Here is a 22,791-nt window from a genome sequence, read left to right as displayed (position 1 = left end):
TTGAAGTCCAGGAACCTATTCCCATTTTTCCCATGAGTTAAGTGTTAACTTGGTGGTTTTGGTTTTTGCTGCACTTTTTAGGAGCATAACTCCCCACATTATTTAAGGGTTGACTTTACTTTATTAGAAAGGTACTCTGATGAATCAAGGTACCGTGTAATACTGCCTACCACCAGGTGGTATTTGTGGCCTACATGTGGACAGACAGACAAACAGACCAAAATCAATACTCGTCTTCTGGAATGAGTAATTAAAACAAATTGTTGTATTGGCGAGTTGGAATTAAAAGTACCCGTACAGCAACAATGCCCATTATATAATGGATGAAGATCAACAGGCCTTTTATCAGGATGTGCTAACTATCATGGGCTAATGCCTGAAATGTAAGCTTCTTGCTTCCCACTGCAGTTACGATACCTCAACCAACGTCCTGATGATTTCATCCATCGTTCCATCTGTCTGCCAACATCGATTGACACTAGGCCTTCACTAGCAAGACTACTTCTTCAGTCTTTCACTCGCAAATGTATCATGAGTTTGGCTTCATTCAAGAGGAGGAGGAGATTGGAACCATACTCTGTGCAGAACGTTGGTGCTGCTTAAGCAGTCTCTTTGGCTGTTGGGCACAATCCTGGACGGGTCGCCACTCCGACACAGTATACCAGCATGCTGGCACTCATTTCGCTGACCTCGGAAGGATGACAGGCCGAGTTAACCCCACCTGGTATTAATTCAAAAGCTGAGGGGGATTTGAACTTAGGACCCGAGGATCCAAAGCCCGCCACCCGAACCATTAAGCCAACACCAGGCATTAAATAAGAGAAAAGCATCCATTTATGACATTAATCATCGATTCAATGCACATTTTCTGTAAAAACAGCCAATGTTCTTCACACCCAATGAGCTCAACAGCATCTTGTACGCGAATGCATCGAAAGCAGCAATGCAATCTTTCAAAACCCTCGGGGTGCCACTGCCAAAACCAATATTAACAAATTCTGTGCTATAATCAAACGGGGGTTTCCTTGTGATGCAGTGTCACAAACAATGATGTATTTGGCACACTTTTATATTTCGACATTTGCTCATTTATCATTATCTACAAGCTCGATGTCCAGCACGTGTCCTTACTCGTGTGGGAGTATTTCAACAAACAGCTGTTGCGTAATCAAATCGAAGCAGAAGGTCCACGTGAAATTTGACAATCTTGCAGTTGGTTGCCTATGTCTAGCTGCTAGGCTGCAAGTACATCTTTTGAACTTTGCCATTGACCTGGAACTGCTCTGAGGCAAGGCACACAGCAAATGCACACTGCATCAACCCGACAACGCTCATTCGTAGCAGAACAGGTCGCAACATGGATCTCCAGACCGCCCACTTCCCTTGCTCTGGCAACCGCACTGTTCCAAATCTGCCAACAAGTACGCACGTACACATTCGGGTCAATTGCACTGGCTTCTTATTCCCACATTTAGCTCATCAGCAAGGAAAGCAAAAATCATTGATGATATAACACCTTTCATTTGCTCTCCAGGATGCATCACACAAACGCATGGCTTAATATAAACCTAGCTGGTGCACCTTTTGGCCAACATGACGTTCAGGGGCAGTGCAAGTGCCAAGGGAAGGAGACCAGAACACAGAACTGCAATTGTGCCACCACGTATCATCGCTTCATTTTTACTGGAAAGACTTCCTACAAACACCAGGAAAAGAGGGGCTTTGTCAGTGTGCCTTTACACATTTGCAGCAATAATAATCAACAAAAAAGCATGAAATCCTTCACTCACCATCTCAGCAAGCCATCCATGTATTACATATGCAAAATGGTAACTCGAATCACACACACACACACACACACACACACACACACACACACACACACACACACACACACACACACACACACACACACACACACACACACACACACACACACACACACACACACACACACACACACACACACACACACACACACCTCCCGCCAACCAATTCTCCCCCACCCCAATTGTCCCCATTCTCTTCTTCTTATATGTCATTTATACTGTACATCTTCCCTCCCCTCTTTCTTATATCTCCTCCCTACCTCCTTTCCCTTCTCTCACCACTGCTGCCCACACTCCTGCACACTCTTTTTTTCTCTCCAATTAGCCAGCACCCCCTTTACTTTAAACCTGTACATACATCAAGTTACTTATTGGTAATCCCCAAGTTAGGATCATTGGTTAAGCTGGTAAGTATATTACAATTCAAAGACTGGAACTTGAGCTGTCTGACCAAACTTCCATTCTCATTCACCTACAACTACTGGGACAAGCTCTTTTGATGTGCTGAAGTCGATTCCATTACCTGTAAGAAGTGGGACAGAGACGGCGTGAAAGAAGGCGGGTGTTGTAATGAGAAAAGGTAGCGTTGACATTATGACGAGGGATTGAAACTTTGCTTGTCTCACACAAAGCAACCGCCGGCACAGGCTGTTACCCAAAAGGCCGACCAGGCCCGCATTAGCACCAAACAAGTATGGCCCTTTGGTGAATACGGAACTGAAATAATGAGAAAAAACAATTACCGTTTTGGTTTTCAGTCATATTTTGCATCAAATTATATACGACAGATTCTCTGAAACAGGGATGATTCGTGTGAATGGATAATACAAGTTGTACATACATTTTCAGTGTTGAGATGGTAAAGGTATCAATCATGGTTCATTCAAAAACTTAAATCACAGAGGTGGTGGTTGGTTTGGGGGAGGGGGGAGCAGAGGGGGGATGCGTTGAAATATGCGTGTTTGTTGGATGAAATGCGTTGCAACTTGGTTGTATTTGGAGTGTGTAGGGGGATCTTCGGCTACGTTGGGATAACTTGAAGTTGCCCTCCACCATCACTCCAGTCGGGAGCTGGTGTTTCGAGTACATACAGTTTGAGTATTGTGATGGTAAGGTACATGGTTAATTCGCAACTGTTTTAGAGTGTGTCACATTTCAATTTCAACAATTGTACCAAATCTCAGATGGATGAGATGCTACTCCTGAATAAGTGCAAGCTTATTGGTAGATTGTAGCTTGTTGGTCAGCCATCAGGCACAGTTCCAAGATAACTGAGTCGTTCGATTGGATTAAGCTGACGATCTGTAGATTTTTCTCTTTCAATTGTTGTGATCTTTGAATCAATTCCGAACAACCAAAGCAGTGCAGCAAGGTGCACGGTCATGCCGGTAAGTGGAAGTGATCGCCCTGTTGTCTTTATTCAAAGGCAATATTGCAGCATTTGCTAAAATCTCGCATGGACAGTTTTATGAAGCATGTGATACTTTGCAGTTTGGTGTAAAAACGTACATTTTGTTTTGAATTTGGATGTCCTGTCCTAATATAGTGATGTACAGCATTGCGTTTATGACAGGGCAACAGCCACTGTTCAGTGTTGTGAAATGTGAACAGTCATGTGGTCCAAAACCAATGCTTAGAGGGAAGGTAACACTTCGATGTTAACTTAACTTGGCATTAACGGCAGATATTTTGATTCATCCTAAAAATATCTTTCCTCACCAATCTGCGATGGAAGCAGTGAAGTTAAACATAAGGATGGTGTACAATGGTGCTTTGAGGCTAAGATGAAGGCTGTTCTGTGTTAGAATGTTGGACCAAAGCTCTGTCTCTGTCTCGAGACACAAGTTTGTGCTTCTGATATCCGTGTTGTAGGTGTGCAGACAGTACATCCTAACAACATTCAGTTCAAGTCAAATATTACCAGGAGGGGTTTGTGGTGTTCATAAAGCTCAGACCTTTCCTCCTGATGTCAACAAAACAGAAGTAATGAAGATCTGGATAAGATAATTTTTTTTAAATCCTTAAATCGTTTCTTCACCATTCGTGGGGCAACTTAGCTAAATATAGCATAACAATTGTGCATTTTGTGAGGAAAGCACCAAATTTGGCACACTAGTAGCCTATCATATTATGAACAGATTAGGATATTGGGCCATCTCAAAATTTTTGATGACATTGGAAAATGGCTGCCACAGCCATCAGCGGCTGAATTTGAGATGGCCCAATATCCAAATCTGTTCATAATATGATAGGCTACGAGTGTGCCAAATTTGGTGCTTTCCTCACAAAATGCACAATTGTTATGCTAAGTTGCCCCACTACATTGAGAGATGGGGCCAAAAACGATACACAGCAAGCTATTGCAAAAATTGATTGGGCCCGATATATGTTCTCGTGGATCAGGCATTACGTGGTGGAGGGCTCTACCAAGTGCCCTTCTAGTTAGGTCAGCTCGCTGACCTAATATAACCGTTTGATGTCCTCAGATCCATCCATCTGTCTGTCAACAATTTATATTTTTCTATCTCCTCCAAGACGTCTCGGCCGATTGAGTTCTAACTTGACACGATGATAATACTCGTTGCTCTCTATAGATCGTTTGAGGCCTTTTTCACATTTTTCCCTCGGGGTCAAGGTTACAGGGTCATCAAGTGCAAAATGACCGATTGGTCGAATGGCCTATAAGGAAGCATCGGACGGCTGTAATGTATTATGGGTTTCATCAGGATTATTAAGAAGATTTAATTTGACCAACTCGTTCCTCGTTACCTGTGTCATTTGGCAACACGAGGTCCGCTGACTTCAACACAGCTTCGCGCGGTTATTTTAAGTTCAATTCAAATTCTGTTTTCACTTTTCTTAGTCCCTAAGGTTGATTAACACTCGGTTCTATCAAGTTTTGTGAAAATTGAATGTTTATATCCTCGGTCTGTGTGAAATGCATTGCAGCGAGGGGTAACTTCCATGGGCTTCCATGCCATATAACGAGGCTGTCTCAAGTTCTAGTTGATTTCTGTTTTCACTTTTGGGACCTTCTGGTGTTGCTACACGTTCAATGAAGATAATTTTCATGCAAATCTGCTCAGAAACACACTTTTCATGAGGAAAATATATTCAATTCAAATAACCATGAGACTCTGGAAGGGACACCACATGCTTTCCGTTCACTGCTTCACCTCGTAACCTGTCCTGAGGGACTGCTTATTCGTAGCGTCTGTGAGATTAATGTTTAGATGTTAGATGGTTTGGGGATGTGCTCCACAAGTATCTGAGAGAATTCCGATGAAAAACGGACGTTTTAAGATTTTGTTTGGGCATTTCATCAGACGGCGAGCTGGCTGGTCACGTGACGCCGCGCAGACGTGTAGGCAGCAAGTGATTGAGCTTCTCGGTGGCCCGAGGGGTCCTTTTTAGTTGGGGTCCGGCTCTGTCCTGGATACAGCCATTAAAGGCACACACTTAGAGTATTTATTTCACAGCCATAAACGCGGGTTTGAAAATTATATAATGATGTTGGGAATGATTCCTAGAATATGGAGATTTTTGCTTCGAGCGGCCCTCACCTGTTTATTTTAAATTCAATTTGAATTCTGTTGTCACTTTCCGTAGTCGCTAAGGTTGATTAACACTCGGTTGCATCAAGTTTTGTATCCGAGCTGACCGTCAAACCCGCTCGGGTGTATTATTATGTTTGTTTTGGATAAAGCCCATCTCATTACAATATGGAATGGAAGTTGGTGCTGAGCCTGCAACTTTCTCATCCAATTGTGAACAATATGAAAGTGCAAACAAGGGGTTATCACGTCACCTTTCTTCAAAGGGCATTTGTTCCATCACTTCGTAGAGCTGGACGAGCAAATCTGTTTTGTTTATATTTGTGGGCTCAGTGTCCTTGTTCTTTTCAGGCATGATCGACATCACTGTGGGTGGATTGAAGACACAAAATGCTACCATTAAAGAAAATATGAAGTGGTCATTTGGCCCCTCATACTCGATCAAATCACATTCCTGTTACAATATGTCATGTAACACAGATTATGCTTCATGAACACACACAAGTTGTGTAAACAGTTAAGACATTCATCATATTGTTGTATTCGTCAGACTTGTCCTGGTTTCCTGGTCCGAATCTGCTTAACCGCATCAAAGTGATCGTACCGGCCAAATTATCCGGGACCTCTGAGCAGGTGTTCGGACCTGTTTGCCATGCTACCGTACTCCAATGGAACACCTGAGCCAATCAGGCGACATGCCAATTGGTACTGTGTCCGGATACCCAAAGTGGCAACCTGAGTGGTGGTTGCTCAGACACAGACACGCTCTTGTACTTGGCACTGATCCCCCTCAACCCAATCTGTCCTTTGATGGACGTTTATAATTTCTCTAATTTGTGATCGAAACATTTAAGTTAAACAGACCAAACAAAGTGGATTGAACAAAATGGGTGAGAGTAGAAAAATAATCAATACAATACAATTTGATTCCAAAAATCCATACGTACCCCGAGTCAACGAACGAACTGCAGATGCTTTTCTATTTAAGCTTTAACAGGCCCATTCCCACCTCAGTAGATAGACCAGGGATATTGACAGGACTGAAAATACCGTTGACTGCGCCTCAACACAATCCAGCTTAGTTCTTGGTGAAGACACGGCTTTACAGGGACAGTTTTTTGCCGAAGACACAAAGCCAGCATGAGGGAGAAGTGGGTGCAGTCTGCAGTGGGGGTGTGGTGAGAGACTGAGGCAGGTATACATGTTGGGCTGTGGAGAAACCCCCTGCAGCTACCGTGTGGCTTCCCTAACGATGTCTTCCAGCATCTCTTCCTCTTCCTCCATATACAGCACACAGCTGCAGGTGGCATCTTTGGCTGAGGGTGTGGCTGTGCTGCTGATGCAATGCCCCTATTACCAGTACACTGAGACTCATTTCGCCAACCTCGGAAGGATGACAGGCTGTCAAACCCCACCTGGTATTAATTCAACAGCTGACAGGGGCTCAAACACAGGACATGCACCAAAAATAAACCATCCTCAACAGTTTGTGAGCTTCTTCATGTCTGACACATTGGCCTAACCATGCAGTTTATCTGTTATTAAGTCTCAGGCCACCCAGGAATTGCAAGTGCATTCCCCAAAAATATTAAAATAGAATCTCCAGCTGTAAAGGCTTGCCCTTTCGTCTCCACAATCAAAACTACAACTGGTTGTAGTTCAGTAGTTCGAAGATCCATGTTGAAAACGGAAGGCAACACCAACGAGAAGAGCTCAGTTAGCATCGACTGTGCAGAGGCAACACTTGTGCCAGGCAGAGGTGTTTGGGTGAGGGGGGGGGGAGTCACTGCCTCAGGGCCCAGGGTCTGTTGAGGGGTCCAAACTTCTGTAACCAATGTTTTATACAAATGTAAGAGAAAGGGTAGGGGCCCCTGAGGTCATTTTCCTCAGGGCCCATGCTGGCTCTGGATGCCCCTGGTGCCAGGTATTAAGTCCCCCCCCCCCCTGATGGGAACGGGGCATCACAGACTTTAATAAGCTGATGGTGAGACCTAAGATCATTTTTAGCATCGCCTCTTCTGCTGGAACCTGAAATCGGCCATCCGCACGTTTTCACCCTCACAAGGATGGCTAAAGAATACTCAGCTTCAAACATTGATGGTTGATCCGCAGATGCAGTTGCTCCATCTCGATCGTGAGGCACGTCGATACCGAACTCGACATAGTTACGATTGTCTCTATCCGTCCTACAATCGTCGGTTCGTTGTTAAGTTTCCAAAACACAGGTCGTCGTGGGAACGGACGACCGACATTTAAAACTGAACACCACCACTTCCTGAAGCTGTTCAACTGGCAAGGCTCACACAAATGATGTGATCGTCGTTCGGTCTCATCATCTGCATATTTTGATCACGTGACTGCTCCTTGGGAATCGGATCTTTGAGATTGGGATCTACTCGATGGGTGGAAACGGTGGACAAGACCTCTGCCTGCAAAATTGGTGGTGCCTCCAGTTTTTGTTTTTAAAACTCAGAGCAACCACGGTTTAGTCACAAAAATAGGAATTACGTATTGCACATGTTTATAGATTGCGTACAGTGGGAGAGAAGGTCGCTTACCGTGGGAGAAGCTTGGTGCAGCAGCACAGATGGCTCAACGTGTCGCACAACGTTTGTAGAACACGGCGCGAGCAGCACGTGGAGACGGCGCGTGGAGCACGCGGAGACGGCGCGAGCAGCGCGCGGAGACGGCGCGTGGAGCACGCGGAGACGGCGCGAGCAGCGCGCGGAGACGGCGCGAGCAGCGCGCGGAGACGGCGCGTGGAGCACGCGGAGACAGCGCGTGGAGCACGCGGAGACGGCGCGAGCAGCGCGCGGAGACGGCGCGTGGAGCACGCGGAGACAGCGCGTGGAGCACGCGGAGACGGCGCGAGCAGCGCGCGGAGACGGCGCGAGCAGCACGTGGAGACGGCGCGTGGAGCACGCGGAGACGGCGCGTGGAGCACGCGGAGACGGCGCGAGCAGCACGTGGAGACGGCGCGTGGAGCGCGCGGAGACGGCGCGTGGAGCACGTGGAGACGGCGCGTGGAGCGCGCGGAGACGGCGCGAGGAGCGCGTGGAGCGCGCGGAGACGGCGCGTGGAGCACGCGGAGATGGCGCACAATGCTACTGTGGCGCGAAAAGAAAGCTCCGGTTGTGCGTTCGTGTTCCAAGGTTATTCATCGACCACGCGTTTTACAACAATCGTGTGGAAATATAAAGTTGTTTTTTTATTAAACGACCAAGAAAGAAACTGTACCATAAAACTTTCCATCATATTTTTCACAGGTATAATAAATGGTAAGAATGTAACACCGCCGACCGGAAACGTCATTTTGCTCGATCGACGATCACTCCGTCCCATTCAGAGCATTGAGAAATGTTTTCCTGCAACCCGTTGAAATCTCTTCAAGATGTTTGATAATATATTGATGATTTAAGTTTAAATTCAATCCGAGAGATGAATAATGAATACGGAAATTAAATTATATTTCTGGACTACCGGACAGCGTTGTGTCTTTACACCGCTCTGTAAGATGTCGTCAAACGCGTCGGATTGCTTATCATTAAAACACACAGTAATATAAATTAAACAAGTTTTTTAAATAAAAACAACGTTGTTCAAACGGTATAATCTGGTGAAATGTAGTTCAACTGAACACTGAACAACCCACCGGAGTCCACGCCGGAAGTCCCGGATTGTGAGGGTTTAATTAAATATTTTCATTTTACACTTCTCAATAATCTCGACTTACTAGTTTTAATGGTTCATCTTTAACCGTTAGTTATTTAATGACGTGTTTTTTCCCGCAGTGGGTTGTTGCAGCTCATAGTCTTAAAAAAGTGGAACCACACCAAATGTTTCGCAATCGAACTATAGCGCCTCGACGTCACCTTCTGTTACGTTCTCAGCGTTGTTGCTTCGCTTATCCAACAAACACATAAACCGAATCATTTACCTTTTGCACTTTTTTCGTGCGTTGGCAGCATCGTCTCGACCGAGAGGTGTGCACACTCACCTCTGCACGAGCCTGTAATTGCTCTCCTGCCTGGGTTCGAATCCCGACCCAGCTATACACACACCCAGTGTGTGTGTGTGTGTGTGTGTGTGTGTGTGTGTGTGTGTGTGTGTGTGTGTGTGTGTGTGTGTGAGAGAGTGACCGCTGTTTCTCGACAACCACTGGTCCGATCTAATTGAAACTTGCCAGGTATATTGCTGGGGACCTGAGTATGTGCCTTTTCAAGGTTTGATATTAATCAGACAAGTGGTTCCCAAGTTATGGCCATTTATTTACCAACCAATGACAGGACACGTTGCTGCGGCCATTTTTTTTTTTACCAACCAATGACAGGACACGTTGCTGCGGCCATTTTTTTTTTTACCAACCAATGACAGGACACGTTGCTGCGTAGGCATGGCCGATGGGGAAGAGAAACTCAGCCGTGTTCGCCATTTCGGGTCTCCTCTCCTCTCCTCTCCTCTCCTCTCCTCTCCTCTCCTCTCCTCTCCTCTCCTCTCCTCTCGTTTTTCCTTGCAAAAAGGGAAAATACGTTGGCTCTAATTGAATAATTGGCCGTTAAACGAATAATTTATCAAAACGTTGGCAGATCCAGCAGCCTCCGCATTCTTGCCCTGGACGAGGAAACAAAGAAGAAGCGCCGTTTCCTCAGCAATGTTGTATATGAAGAGGTGCTAACGAGATAAAGGTGTGTACATGGAGACAATTTATATTATTATTTATTTATTGAAGAAAAATTGTTCCAAAAATAATTTGTCAAAAAAGTGCACAACATTTTTTTGTTTCCAATTGTTAAAACGTTGTGGCCTTTGGAAGTGTTAAGGAATTCAGCTCTACTCAACATGCTTGTCAACGAAATAGATCTCATTTTGGTGGTATGCTTTGCAAACTTTTTTTTTTAAACTATTTTAAAACTAAAACAATTCGAACATGGAATACCTAATGACACTGTACTTTCAGGTCTCCTACAAATCCTACCCTGTCGCCTCACCATGACCAAGGAGTGGCAATGGTCAATGGCAGCGAATGTCATGGCAAGCAAAGACAGGGAGGTAAACTTGATTTTAATTTTGATTTTAATTAACTCTGTGTGTGTAAGTATCACAGCAGTTGTTATTTCAAAGAAAGCGATAATTTGTGGAATGATATGAACATTCCGTACGGACACGCACCACTTCCGGATAGTGATGACTTACAGTATTCTAATAATTTATCGATTTCTTATGCACATTTATAGATAAACACAATGCCCCAATCCAGTAGCCGTTTACGAGAGCAAAGCAACGGCCTGTGTGGTTGTTGTTTCTGGCACGCAGTTTGAAAAGTTTTTTTTTGTATGAATAGCGACGCACGTAAGGCCACGCACGTACGGGCACGTGAGAGCGAAGGAACGGCCTGTGTGGTTGTTGTTTCTGGCACATGGTTTGAAAGTTTTTTTTTTTATTTTTTTGGGTTTGCACGTACGGCCACGCACCTACGGGCATGCACTAGTATATATTGTTACGAATTTGGAATTCAATTGCACACAGCATACAGGTTCCCTTAGTCAGCTATGTCGATAAGTGCATGTTCCCTAGATAGCTCACCTTCCATTGTTTAAATGTTTTGAAATCGATTAGATGCGCTGCGGATCGATTTAATAGTTAGGGAACGAAACAATGGAGACGTCCCTCCCCCTCTTTTGCAAAGAGGAAGAAGAATCCTGCGGTGACATCAACAACTCCTTCCTTCCCGTGGTTGAGCGGGGGGTGGATCACGAGGGCATGAGTCATGCCGGGTGCGGGGGAGGAGGTGCAAAGGATAAAGAGGACATCTTTTCTTTGTTCAAAAAGAGTTCGTGAAAGCCCCGTGTAAAGAGTCCTGTGGGAGTCCCGTGGTAGGGCTGAGTTCATGGGATGAGTTCGTGGGCTGAGTTCGTGGGAGTCCCGTGGCAGAGTTCGTGTGCTGAGTCCCGTGGGAGGAGGAAGCTTTTTGCTTCGGCAGTTGGGGGAGTCGGGAGGAAGCCAGAAGCCAAGACGCTGCGTGGAAGTACGGGCGTCTTGAAGGAGACGTGAGCTGGAGGCGCAGCCTTGCCTGCTGTGTCGCGCAAACCGCGCGTTCATGTGGAGAGAGCCGGAGAGAGCTCGCCTGCCACACGGAAGGCCCGAACTCGACCACGGCTACGCCAGCTGCCGCGGGGAAGGAGCATCGCGGGTCGCGCAAGCGCGTTCGTGTGGAGAGAGCCGGAGAGAGCTCGCCTGCCACAGGGAAGGCCCGAGCTCGACCGCGGCTACGCTAGCTGCTGTGGGGACGGGACGTCGCGGGTCGCTCAAGCCAGACACCACGAGGGTGCAGGTAACCTGCAACGGTCTCGTGGGACTCGTTCGGTCTGCCAAGTCCCACGCCATAAAGACCCGAGGTCCAGTCTGACCCCATTACCTTTGATGGGGTCTTTTTCCTGCTTTTCTTTCGAATGAATGTTGTGGTGCCGAGTCCCATAAGTAAAACTGTGTAAGTGACTGTACATTAATAATTGCTTATTGATGGTTGTAGTTCTTTTGTTGTGCTTTTGTTGTTTGTATAATTGCATACGTGTTTTGCCTTATTTAATTGCATACGTGTTTCATTATAATAAATGTCCTTGTGTAAATGTAAACCTGCTCGCTTCGTCCATTCCCTCATTGACTGAACATTCCGTGTGTTGGGAGTTAGAAAGCCGTTGGTTTGCCGTAATAGGGGGACATTTGGACTGACGGTTCTCGGTGGTTACGCCGCTCGGAATCGCACACGGACAAGCTCGCCTCGGCGGTTTGTTCCATACGAGATCCGTTGAGGGTGGAATACCCCAGTAGTTGGATCACGTGGGTATTGAGGTACATTGAAGATTGGCAATCAACCCTACCCCACGTGATTTGCGATTGGCGTATTTCGGTTCTTGTACAAGGACCCGTCGCTCGGAGTTATCCGGGCGGCGATCAATATTCCGGTCGACCGGTCGGGCCGACTCGACTTACGGCTCCGTTCAGAGCTTGCGGTCGGTTGGCGGCCGACCACCCCGGCCGGTAACAACTGGTTGTCAGGAGTGTGATTCAGCCCCTTCCGCCTCCGTAGCAAAATTCATGGAGTCGGATCAGGGGTATACGGAGCAAACCCCCCCGTGTCCCCAAATTACGAGCGTTATAAATTTTATTCCCAGCACGTAAAATGTTCAGCCAAGGCGAGCAGGGGCAGGAGGGATTAGGAATGGATTTGGAAATGTTAGAATCTATGGCTCAGGACGAAATGACCATGCAGGACACTCCCATTATGCAGGTTGACTATTCCCCGCAAATAAATGCAGAGTCCGCAATGGGCGCAGCTGCGGGGGCCGCGGTGTAAGACACCCCCCCTCCCCTCCTCCGTCAAAATCCCTCCCCAGTCCCTGTCAGATCCGCGCCCGGTAATGGCGAAGTGACTGCCACCGGGCCACCTGACATGGGCCAGCTATTAGAAATATTGCTGGCAAAAATGGATGAGAATGTGCAAACGCTGCGGGGTGAGATGCAAAGCATGGGGTTAGGCCTGTAGGAAAGCTTAAAAAAGTGAAAAACGAAATGAAAAAGGAAGTCGGCACGAAACGAACGGAGGTGAACGAGTTGAAAGGGAATGTAAAAGAGGTGTGGACCGCGGTGAAGGCGGGTGAGGAAGAAATGACAAACAGAATAATAACGGTTAGACAGGGAATGGAAAAAGTACAAGAAGGACAAAACCAAATAAGAGGGGAAATGGAGAAGAACAGGATGGCGATAGAACAATTAGAAGAAAACCAGGGGAAAGGAAGGAACGAATTGGAGGTTGTAGAACAGAGGTGTGAGAAGAGACATGAAGAGATGACTGAAATGGTTAAAGAGATTGGACGGAAGGCCGGGATAGACGCAGGGAATGGGAGTGCGACTGGACAGACATATAAAAGAGACAGAAGAAGAAGTTAAATTGGTAAAAGGTGGATTGGTAGAGACTCGAGGGGAGGTAGAGAAGGTTAAGGACGACTTGGAAAAAGCAAAAGACGTGCAAGCACGAATGGAGGGGAAGGTAGAGGATATGAAGGTGGAGTTGGTGGACTGTGTTGAGACCCGGTGTAAGAGGCAGGATGGCCTCCTTATGGAACAGGGGGAGAGAATACGCTCCCTCGAGGCAGATCGTAACCAGGTGGGGCCGGTGTCATTGAACGAGGTAAGGGGGTTGCACAACGCGGGGGTGTGCATGCCGAGTTTGGGGAGGGCAGAGGCCACGGGGTCTCTTGGCCTAATGCGGGCCTCCAGTATGACTGTTCCTGCGAGTATGCAGAATGCGAGTCTGATGGCATGGGGGAGTAAGCAGGACGGTGCGGAGTGTGCACCGACGCAGACGGGGGTAGTAAACTCCCTGGGCGAATGGCTCGGGCTCTGCGGGGGTAGGGCACCATTGGAATCTGGGGGGTCCGTCCCTCCATGTGTCCCTCAGGGACTGGGAGGTGGGGTTTGGACCCCGAAAGGCCAGAAGGTGCCACTGCCTCCGTATGATGGGAAGATGGACCTGAGGGCGTATTTGGCCCAGTTTCACTGCGTGGCCAGAGGCAACGGCTGGGACCAGGTGCAGGGCATGGCACAGCTCACGGCGGCACTGCGGGGTGCGGCATCCGAGGTCTTGACCACGATACCCTTGGAAGGGGCAACACTGGCAGACCTCTATTCGGCCCTAAATAACCGGTTTGGTATGGAACAGCAGAGTGAGCTTGTTAAGGCTCAGCTCAGTGGACGTAAACGACATCCCCATGATACGATGGGGGAATTGGCGCACGATATTTGCCACGCAGTGGGGATCGCACACGCGAATATGGCGCCGGAATACCGGGAGGAGCTCGCCCTGGACCATTTTGTCCGGGCGCTTGCGGGCACCGATATCGCATCAATACTGACCACATGGCGCCCGGAGAACCTCCAGAAGGCGGCTGACACTGCAGCCGTTGGGAGGCATCAAGGTTGCCGGCTTGGAGAAGATGGTCCAGGGCATGATCGACCGTCAGTGGCTGAGATCTGGGCCAAAGCGGTCGGGCCCAGGAGCGGCGGGGGATGGGCCATCAGGGGGTACCCCAATTCGGAAAGAGAGGGGGTATAATTCAGAGTACCGGAGGCACACACCTTACCAGGCAAAGTGTTTTAACTGTGGCAAGGAGGGCCACCTGCAGTGGCATTGTAAAGCCCCGCGCAGGGAAGAGCCACGGCCCCCCAGATTACCAACTCCGCCCCGGGCAGACCGGAATAGCCGGGCCCAAACATCACCCCCCCCCCCCACCAGTCCCAGGGAAACTAGAAAGTGCCGAACATGCAGGGCCGTGTTCGACAGACCCAGATGGAGAAGAGCCCTCAGAGCTGCGACAGGTCATCAATTGTGGCCAAATTGGCAATGGTAGTTTGGCAATTCGGTGCAAAGTTGCCGGCGTAGGGGTAGACGCCGTTGTGGACACAGGAGCAAGCACCACAATCATCAGCCCTGTGGTCCTTAATTCGAGTGTGGACGGGTGGGATGAGATCCACCATCTGCAAAATCATAGTTTGCAGCTAGCGACCGGGGCAACGGCCCCCATCATAGGGCGTGGTTTTGTGACCTTTAAATTGGGCACTGTTAAAAGAAAAAGAGGTTTGGGTGGCGAAGGTGTACGACCCATGTCTAGTAGGGTTGGATGTGCTGACCGCCGGTGGTTGCAAAATTGACTTAGGCCGAGGAGTCATGCAGTTGGGTGGTGAGGAATTGCCATTGGGGGACATGGGCACGGATGAGAGGGTGGAGCTGGAGGCTCCCGAATCCGTGGTCATTCCCCCGGATGCCGAGGCAGTGGTCCCGGCCCGGTGGCGGGCACACCCAACCTGGCAGGGCTCCTGCGGCCTGGCCGAACTACTGGCGGGGCAATCAACCCCGGGTTTAGTCGTGGGCCGCACCCTAGTAAACACCGACGGGCCTATTGTGCCCATCAGGGTAATAAATGTAAGCATGGAACCACGCACTATTAAATGGGGCACGAAGGTGGCAGATTGTACCCCAGTGGTGGAAGTCGCAGAGCTGAGGGACGATAACATCGAGTTGGACCGGCCCCGGAAGGAGTCTCCAGAGTCTGCTAGGAATTGGCCCAATCCCATTTGCGAGATGGTAAATTGGAGTCGTGTAGATTTGGAGGATGCCCAGCGGGAGGCCTTACACAAACTGGTCGACCGACATATAGAAATCTTCTCCTTGTCACCCGAGGATATTGGACATACCGGCCTGGTGAAACACCAGATCCACACCGATGTGGCCCGGCCTGTCCGTCAGCCTGCTCGAAGGCTCCCATGGAGTAAGAGAGTGGTGGCTGATGAACAGGTAGAAAAGATGCTCAATGCAGGCATCATTGAGCCCTCAGGAAGTCCTTGGATGTCACCGGTTGTGCTGGTTAAAAAGAAGGATGGGACCACGTGTTTTCTGCGTGGACTAACGCCAGCTAAACAACGTGACACTCAAAGACTCCTATCCCCTGCCTCGAATTGACGATACCCTCGACGCCGTTTCAGACTCCAAATGGTTCTCAACTTTGGACCTTAAGAGTGGGTATTGGCAGGTGGAGATGGATAAGACGGGGAAGGAGAAAACAGCATTTTCCACAGGGAAGGGACTGTATCAGTTCACTGTGATGCCGTTCGGTTTGTGTAACGCCCCCGCCACCTTTGAGAGATTGATGGAGCGTGTACTAGGCGGCATGCCGTGGCAGTCATGCCTGGTGTACCTGGATGACGTCCTAGTACACGCGAAAACATTCACCCAGGAGATAGACAATTTGGACCAGGTGTTTGGGCGCCTCAGGCAGGCAGGGCTGAAATTGAGCCCAGAAAAATGTACTTTGTTCGCGACAGAGGTGGCCTATCTCGGACACGTGATAGGCCGCGAGGGGGTGAAAACCGACCCAGGGAAAATTACCGCGGTAGAGGAGTGGCCCGTACCTACAAACGTTAAACAGGTGCAGGTTTTTTGGGGTCTTTGCTCCTACTACCGGCGCTTTGTGGCAAACTTTGTGGAGATAGCCAGGCTCCTTCACCGGTTAACAGAGAAGTGGTTGAGATTTAATTGGACAGGGGAATGCAATCAGGCCTTCCTCAAATTAAAGGGGTGTTTGACATCCGCACCCGTTTTAGCGTACACCACCAATGATGGGATGTATACCCTGGACACGGGTGCAAGCCAGGAAGGATTGGGAGCAGTCTTGTCTCAGACACAGGGGGGCATGGAAAGAGTGATCGCGTATTACAGTCGGGCCATGAGTAGGCCCGAATGAAATTATTGCATTACTCGCAAGGAGCTATTGGCTATGCTGTCTGCCATGAGCCATTTCCATCCGTACTTGTACGGGAGGAAATTCTTGGTTCGAACTGACCATTTCTCCTTGCAATGGCTCTTACGGTTCAAGGAACCGGAGGGCCAGATTGCAAGGTGGTGAAGTTGCAGCAGTACGATTTCAGTGTGGCCCATCGAGCCGGTAAGGCTCATGGAAACGCCGATGCGCTCTCTCGACACCCCTGTCTGGGAGAAAACTGCAAATATGAGGCATGAGGAGAGGGACCAATTGGCAGATACCTCCCAGGAACTCCCAGCCCGTGCGGCCTGGGTGGTAGGCCCAACTTTGCCACTAACCGCAGGGGAGGAATTTGGCGGTTTGGCGTGGGGCACGGCTCAGCGGGAAGACCCCGTGATAGGGCCCGTGTGCAAGTCGGTCCAAGAAAACAAGAGGCCCAGTGGGGAGGAGATCACCCCATTCGGGGTGCGAACAAAAGCGTACTGGGCTCAGTGGAAGACCCTAGAAATGAGGGACAACATCTTGTATCACAAGTGGGTGGAGATTCCCTCAGAGAGGACTTCTTGGCTGGTGATAGTCCCTGATGGGTTTAAGACCCCAATTTTGAAACAGGTGCACGGTACCCGCGCCGGCGGCCATTTGGGCAGAACCAAAACAATATCTCGGGTCCGCCAGCGATTTTATTGGGTCAACATGGGGCGCGATGTACAGGACTGGTGTCGAGCATGCGACGCCTGTCCTGCCAAAAAGGGACCGGCACGGAGGATGAGGGCCCCACTCCAACTACATCAGGTTGGGGCCCCCCTTGAACGAGTGGCCATGGACATTTTGGGACCACTGCCCCCCACTCGCCAAGTTAATCGATACATCCTCGTGATGATGGACTATTTCACCAAGTGGCCGGAGGTCTTTGCCCTTCCCAACCAGGAAGCCGGGGTCGTGGCAAAGGCCTTCATAGAAGGATTTGTATGTCGGTACGGGATTCCGGAGGAGCTGCACACTGATCAGGGGCGAAATTTTGAGAGCGAATTGCTAAAAGAGGTGTGCAGGCTCCTAGAAATTCGCAAAACCCGGACAACACCCCTGAGACCACAGTCTGATGGTATGGTGGAGAGGTTCAATAGGACCCTGATCCAACAATTGGCCCTCTTCACCGCCGATAATCAGGAGGACTGGGACGAACATCTCCTGTATCTCCTGATGGCCTATCACGCGTCCCAACATGGGGCCACCGCCTGTAGTCCGGCGCTACTCATGTATGGACGGGAGCTGCAAGCCCCGTCGATTTGCTGTGCGGTCCAACACCTGAGCTTCCCGACAGACCCCCAGGGGAGGGCTATGCCCGTCGGTTGGAGGAAGGCATGGAAAGAGTCCATGCTTTTGCTCGCCGCCAGCTCCAACAGGCGGGTATGAGGATGAAGCGCAGGTACAACCACCAGAGCCAGGTGAGTGAGTACTCTCCGGGGGCGAAGATTTGGTTCTTCAACCCCCGGAGGAGGAAGGGCAGATGCCCAAAACTCACCTCGCCCTGGCAGGGCCCAGGGATCGTCCTGGGCCAAATCAGTGACGTGGTCCTTAAAATTAAAATGGGACCACGAGCCCTCCCCCGGATCGTCCACGCGGACCGCCTGAGACCCTACAAGGGCGACCTTACGTCCTCATGGTTAAGTCTTGCCGGAGTAGCCAGAGCTAGAACTACCGCTCCCGCAGAGGCGCAAGGCTCGCAGAGCCTTGCTGCGAGTACAGGATTCCTAAGCAGGGGGTAGGAGACCCCCTTGTTCGGGGGTGGATTTTTGGAGACACGGACAGACCTGGAAATGTGTCGTGGAGACGTAGCTTAGCTACATAGAGTAAATGGAACGTGCATGAGTTTTAAGGGATGACGAGGGAGCACGAGTTAGTCAGGGGATTTAGTTAGAAGGATGGCAGTGTGGAGTGTTGGTGTGAGTTGCGAAATGGAAAGTGTGTGAGGAATGAGTGAGGGCCAGCGGGTCTGAGTGTGAGTGGAGCGAATGTGGTATGCATGGTGCGAATGATTGGTTGGGGGAAGGAGTGATTCCCACCCAAGTGTACCCCTCCGCACCATCCATCCCTTCGCTCGTTGTAGGCCGCTGGACTCACCTTGGTAGATCGCTGAACTCTGAGGAGGCCATTCTGAGGCTTTGTTGGGCCTCGAGACAGGACGCTAGTCTCTCCCTATTCCCCTCCAGAGAGGGAACGTAGGGGTTGGGAGTAGGCAAGGTTGACAGGATAGGTTAGCCGGACAAAGACAATAAAGGGGGTTAGGGAGACAATTATAAAAGGGAAATAAAAATAAAGAGGGGCTAAATTTTGTTGTTTTTGTGGCAAATTAAGGGAGCGGGTATGGACAGAGACAGGCAAAGGCGATAGAGTGGGGGAGACAGTAGGCTAGGTCCGAGCCCGCCTTCAGAGTGGCCGGCACCACCGCACTCCCTCCAGACCTGATGGAACCACACCAGAGGCCGGCCAGCTTCACCTGTCGGCCTGTTGTGCTGCAGCTGCCTGTTCTGCATGGGCTTACCTTGCCATGCCTAGTTGCCTGCCTCTGCCATGACCCCATGCCTGCTCGCCCTTGTTTGCGTTTGCCCCTGTGTCCATCCATCACCATGCGCGCCGGGACCATCCAGTTTTGTGAGGACTGCCCTGCAGGCAGCCTGTGCATCCAGTCCATTTTTGTGTTTTGCGACCATCTCCATCCATTCCCCTGCACCAAAGACTTTGCTATGACTTTTGCCTTTCCCCTTTCACAGATCACAAGTCCTGGGCCATGGTTAGTGTAATGTAATAGATAAGTTAAGATTGTAAATACTTAGACCCCACCTGCATGTTTGTTTTAGCGCCGGCAATTTTAGTTAAGTTGTCCGAATGAGTCTGAGAGTTTGTTTAGTTAGTTATGCAGCGCATTAGATTATTTATTTTTGGGACACGTTTAAAGAAATGTCACACTCAGGGATCCGAAGGTAGAACGTACTAGGGGAAAACTTACACATGCTGGTCACACGAAAATTTGACAACTCGGGACGAGTCTGTAAAAAGGGGAGGGGGTAGTGTTACGAATTTGGAATTCAATTGCACACAACATACAGGTTCCCTTAGTCAGCTATGTCGATTAGTGCATGTTCCCTAGATAGCTCACCTTCCATTGTTTAAATGTTTTGAAATCGATTAGATGCGCTGCGGATCAATTTAATAGTTAGGGAACGAAACAATGGAGACGTCCCTCCCCCTCTTCTGCAAAGAGGAAGAAGAACCCTGCGGTGACGTAAACGACTCCCTCCCACCCGTGGTTGAGCGGGGGGTGGATCACGAGGGCATGAGTCACGCCGGGTGCGGGGGAGGGGGTGCAAAGGATAAATAGGACATCTTTTCTTTGTTCAAAAAGAGTTCGTGAAAGCCCCGTGTTAAGAGTTCGTAAAGAGCCCCGTGGGAGTCCCGTGGTTGGGCTGAGTTCGTGGGATTCCCGTGGCAGAGTTCGTGTGCTGAGTCCCGTGGGAGGAGGAAGCTTTTTGATTCGGCAGTTGGGGGAGTCGGGAGGAACCCAGAAGCCAATGAGCTGCGTGGAAGTCTGGGCGTCGCGAAGGAGACGCGAGCTGGAGGCGCAGCCTTGCCTGCTGTGTCGCGCAAACCGCGCGTTCATGTGGAGAGAGCCGGAGAGAGCTCGCCTGCCACACGGAAGGCCCGAACTCGACCACGGCTACGCCAGCTGCCGCAGGGAAGGAGCATCGCGGGTCGCTCAAGCGCGTTCGTGTGGAGAGAGCCGGAGAGAGCACGCCTGCCACACGGAAGGCCCGAGCTCGACCGTGGCTACGCTAGCTGCTGTGGGGACGGGACGTCGCGGGTCGCCCAAGCCAGACACCACGAGGGTGCAGGTAACCTGCAACGGTCTCGTGGGACTCGTTCGGTCTGCCAAGTCCCACGCCATAAAGACCCAAGAGGTCCAGTCTGACCACATTGCCTTTGATGGGGTCTTTGCCTGCTTTTCTTTCGAATGAATGTTGTGGTGGCGAGTCCCTTAAGTAAAACTGTGTAAGTGACTGTGCATTAATAATTGCTTATAGACGGTTGTAGTTATTTTGTCGTGCTTTTGTTGTTTGTATAATTGCATACGTGTTTTGCCTTATTTAATTGCATACGTGTTTCATTATAATAAATGTCCTTGTGTAAATGTAAACTGCTCGTTTCGTCCATTCCCTCATTGACTGAACATTTCGTGTGTTGGGAGTTAGAAAGCCGTTGGTTTGCCGTAATAGGGGGACATTTGGACCGACGGCTCTCGGCGGTTACGCTGCTCGGAATCGTGCACGGACAAGCTCGCCTCGGCGGTTTGTTCCGTACGGGTTCCGTCGAGGGTGGAATACCCCGGTAGTTGGATCACGTGGGTATTTAGGTACATTGAAGATTGGCAATCGACCCTACCCCACGTGATCTGCCGATTGGCGTATTTCGGTTCTAGTACAAGGATCCGTCGCTCGGAGTTATCCGGGCGGCGATCTATATTCCGGGCGATCGGTCGGGCCGACTCGACTTGTGGCTCCGTTCAGAGCTTTCGATTGGCAGCCGACACCCGGCCTGTAACAATATAATTGCTTATTTTGCTTAACGTTAATTATTATGTTGAGAAATTTTTCAGTGAACCTTCGAGCATTTTTTTTTAAATTCTAAATCGAATGAAAATTATGGTATTATACAATATTGTACAAACAAACAACCAAGCGGGAACTTGCAAAGTAGTTTTCGCAAATATATCTCAATATGCATCTTCATAGGTAGAGCAAGGGAGTTCAGAAATTGTTCTTTGTGCCCTGCCCCTCATGCCTTGCTGCACACCTGCAAGGTGTGTGCAGTTCACCAATTTCCTTGTATATCACTCGCCAAGTGGCTTAAGCACTCAAGCAAGCACCATTCGAAACCGTCGATAAGGAACGGCTGGCTTGGCAAGCGTTAGCAAGCTACGTGGGACTTGAACACACCCTTGGCAGCAACGCGCTGTGCACCTCCATTAGCACGTCAGAGCCCAATTCAGGTGAATGTTTTCCCTGAGTTGTTTATTTCTCCCCTCCCAGTTTTGCCGGAGGGGACTATAGGTTGGCTCTCCAGATGTCCGTCTGTCCCACCTGTTGTTGGTTGGCGGGCACCAGCAGTTACCACTATTTTCGTTGTGTCTGTGTGTCTGTCTGTTGGGTGGTCGCTAGACTACCGTTATTCTCAGGTTTTCCGTCTGTCTGTATGTATGTAATGGACAGCTCTGGAGGCCAGAGGATTCAACCGATTTTGATTAAACTTGACTGGTAGGTTCATACCAGGATCTAGTTGTATGCTTTTGAGCACCATTGCTATGGACGCCACCGTTGCCAAGAAACGGGACTTTGAATTTTTTGAAAAAATCCGAAAAATATTTTTATATATATTTTTATCAAAAATCGGCTTCCGCACTTTTGTGCGTATTATAATCAACCTCTTTGTCAAAAATTTTCAGCCCGATCCGTCAAAAACTATATGACTAGTATGCAATTATATAGCGACCACCCATGTCACCTACCGGCTTGTCTGTCTGTTTGTGACTCTCTCCAGAGCATAGCTCCGTGACGTTTGATGCGATCTTGATGAAACTTGGACACAAGCTAGGTATCATGGTCTGGTTGTGTATTTTTGTATGAGGGGCGTCCTACGCCCCTTGTGGGTGGAGCCACGCCCACTTGAACTTTTTATATTTATTATTTTTCTCGATTTTTTTCTCGCAATTTCATTTCCTAGAAGCTGTGCGTCATGTCCATAAGTACAACATATAAAAAATCCGATTTGATTTGGTCAATTTTGACGGAAGAGAGAGGTTTTTATGGTAGGGCTTCCTCAAAAGCTTCCACAAACTCAATGGTACCTATTGTGGCATTGTTCAATAATGCCCGCGAACCATCGTCGCCTCCCGGATAGTTTTTCAGACTTTTTCGTGTACCCTTTAACTGTTTAACATATTCAACTGAAACTTGGTATGTGGCTCTATTATGATAAGTTACAGAATAAGTTCACATTTCAGGACATTTCGTCAATTTTTAACTCATCTGGAATTGGAAT

At 49.1% G+C, this 22,791-nt stretch overlaps 2 protein-coding genes across 3 annotated transcripts in view; one reads left to right on the top strand and one right to left on the bottom strand.

Moving 5' to 3' along the window:
- Positions 1-816: 816 nt before the first annotated feature.
- LOC147023616 (transmembrane protein 126A-like) lies at positions 817-9,054 on the bottom strand. Of its 2 annotated transcripts, none has more exons than XM_085889227.1 (5): positions 9,036-9,054; positions 5,638-5,749; positions 2,353-2,546; positions 1,582-1,696; positions 817-1,411 (listed from the first exon to the last, which is right to left on the bottom strand). In XM_085889227.1, exons 2-5 carry the CDS (start codon positions 5,745-5,747, stop codon positions 1,228-1,230), a joined length of 603 nt encoding a protein of 200 aa, XP_085745353.1. In that variant the 5' UTR covers positions 5,748-5,749; positions 9,036-9,054; the 3' UTR covers positions 817-1,227. The 2 variants fall into 2 exon arrangements, with proteins under 2 accessions (XP_085745353.1, XP_085745351.1); XM_085889225.1 differs by lacking the exon at positions 9,036-9,054 and adding an exon at positions 7,942-8,622.
- Positions 9,055-10,340: 1,286 nt separating this feature from the next.
- DLG2 (discs large MAGUK scaffold protein 2) overlaps positions 10,341-22,791 on the top strand; it is a 652,065-nt gene continuing 639,614 nt past the window's right edge. The window contains exon 1 of the mRNA XM_085889199.1: positions 10,341-10,432. Within this exon, the coding sequence (XP_085745325.1) occupies positions 10,390-10,432 (43 nt within the window). The 5' untranslated portion in view covers positions 10,341-10,389. The remainder of the gene's footprint in view (positions 10,433-22,791) is intronic.

This window comes from Eptatretus burgeri, chromosome 7 (assembly GCF_056783735.1).
Source record: "Eptatretus burgeri isolate ZD-2024b chromosome 7, Ebu_testis_v1, whole genome shotgun sequence".
In the NCBI taxonomy this organism is placed as follows: domain Eukaryota; kingdom Metazoa; phylum Chordata; class Myxini; order Myxiniformes; family Myxinidae; genus Eptatretus; species Eptatretus burgeri.
Note: the sequence above shows the minus strand (reverse complement) of the source record. Positions and strands in the feature narration are given on the sequence as shown.

Coding starts and splice junctions, on each gene's coding strand:
- LOC147023616 (XM_085889227.1), bottom strand. CDS start 5,747: ATGTCGATCATGCCTGAAAAGAACAAGGACACTGAGCCCACAAATATA. Junction 2,547..5,637: donor CAAATGCCCTTTGAAGAAAG/GTGACGTGATAA, acceptor TCATTATTTCAG/TTCCGTATTCACCAAAGGGC. Junction 1,412..1,581: donor AACGTCATGTTGGCCAAAAG/GTGCACCAGCTA, acceptor ACTTGTTGGCAG/ATTTGGAACAGTGCGGTTGC.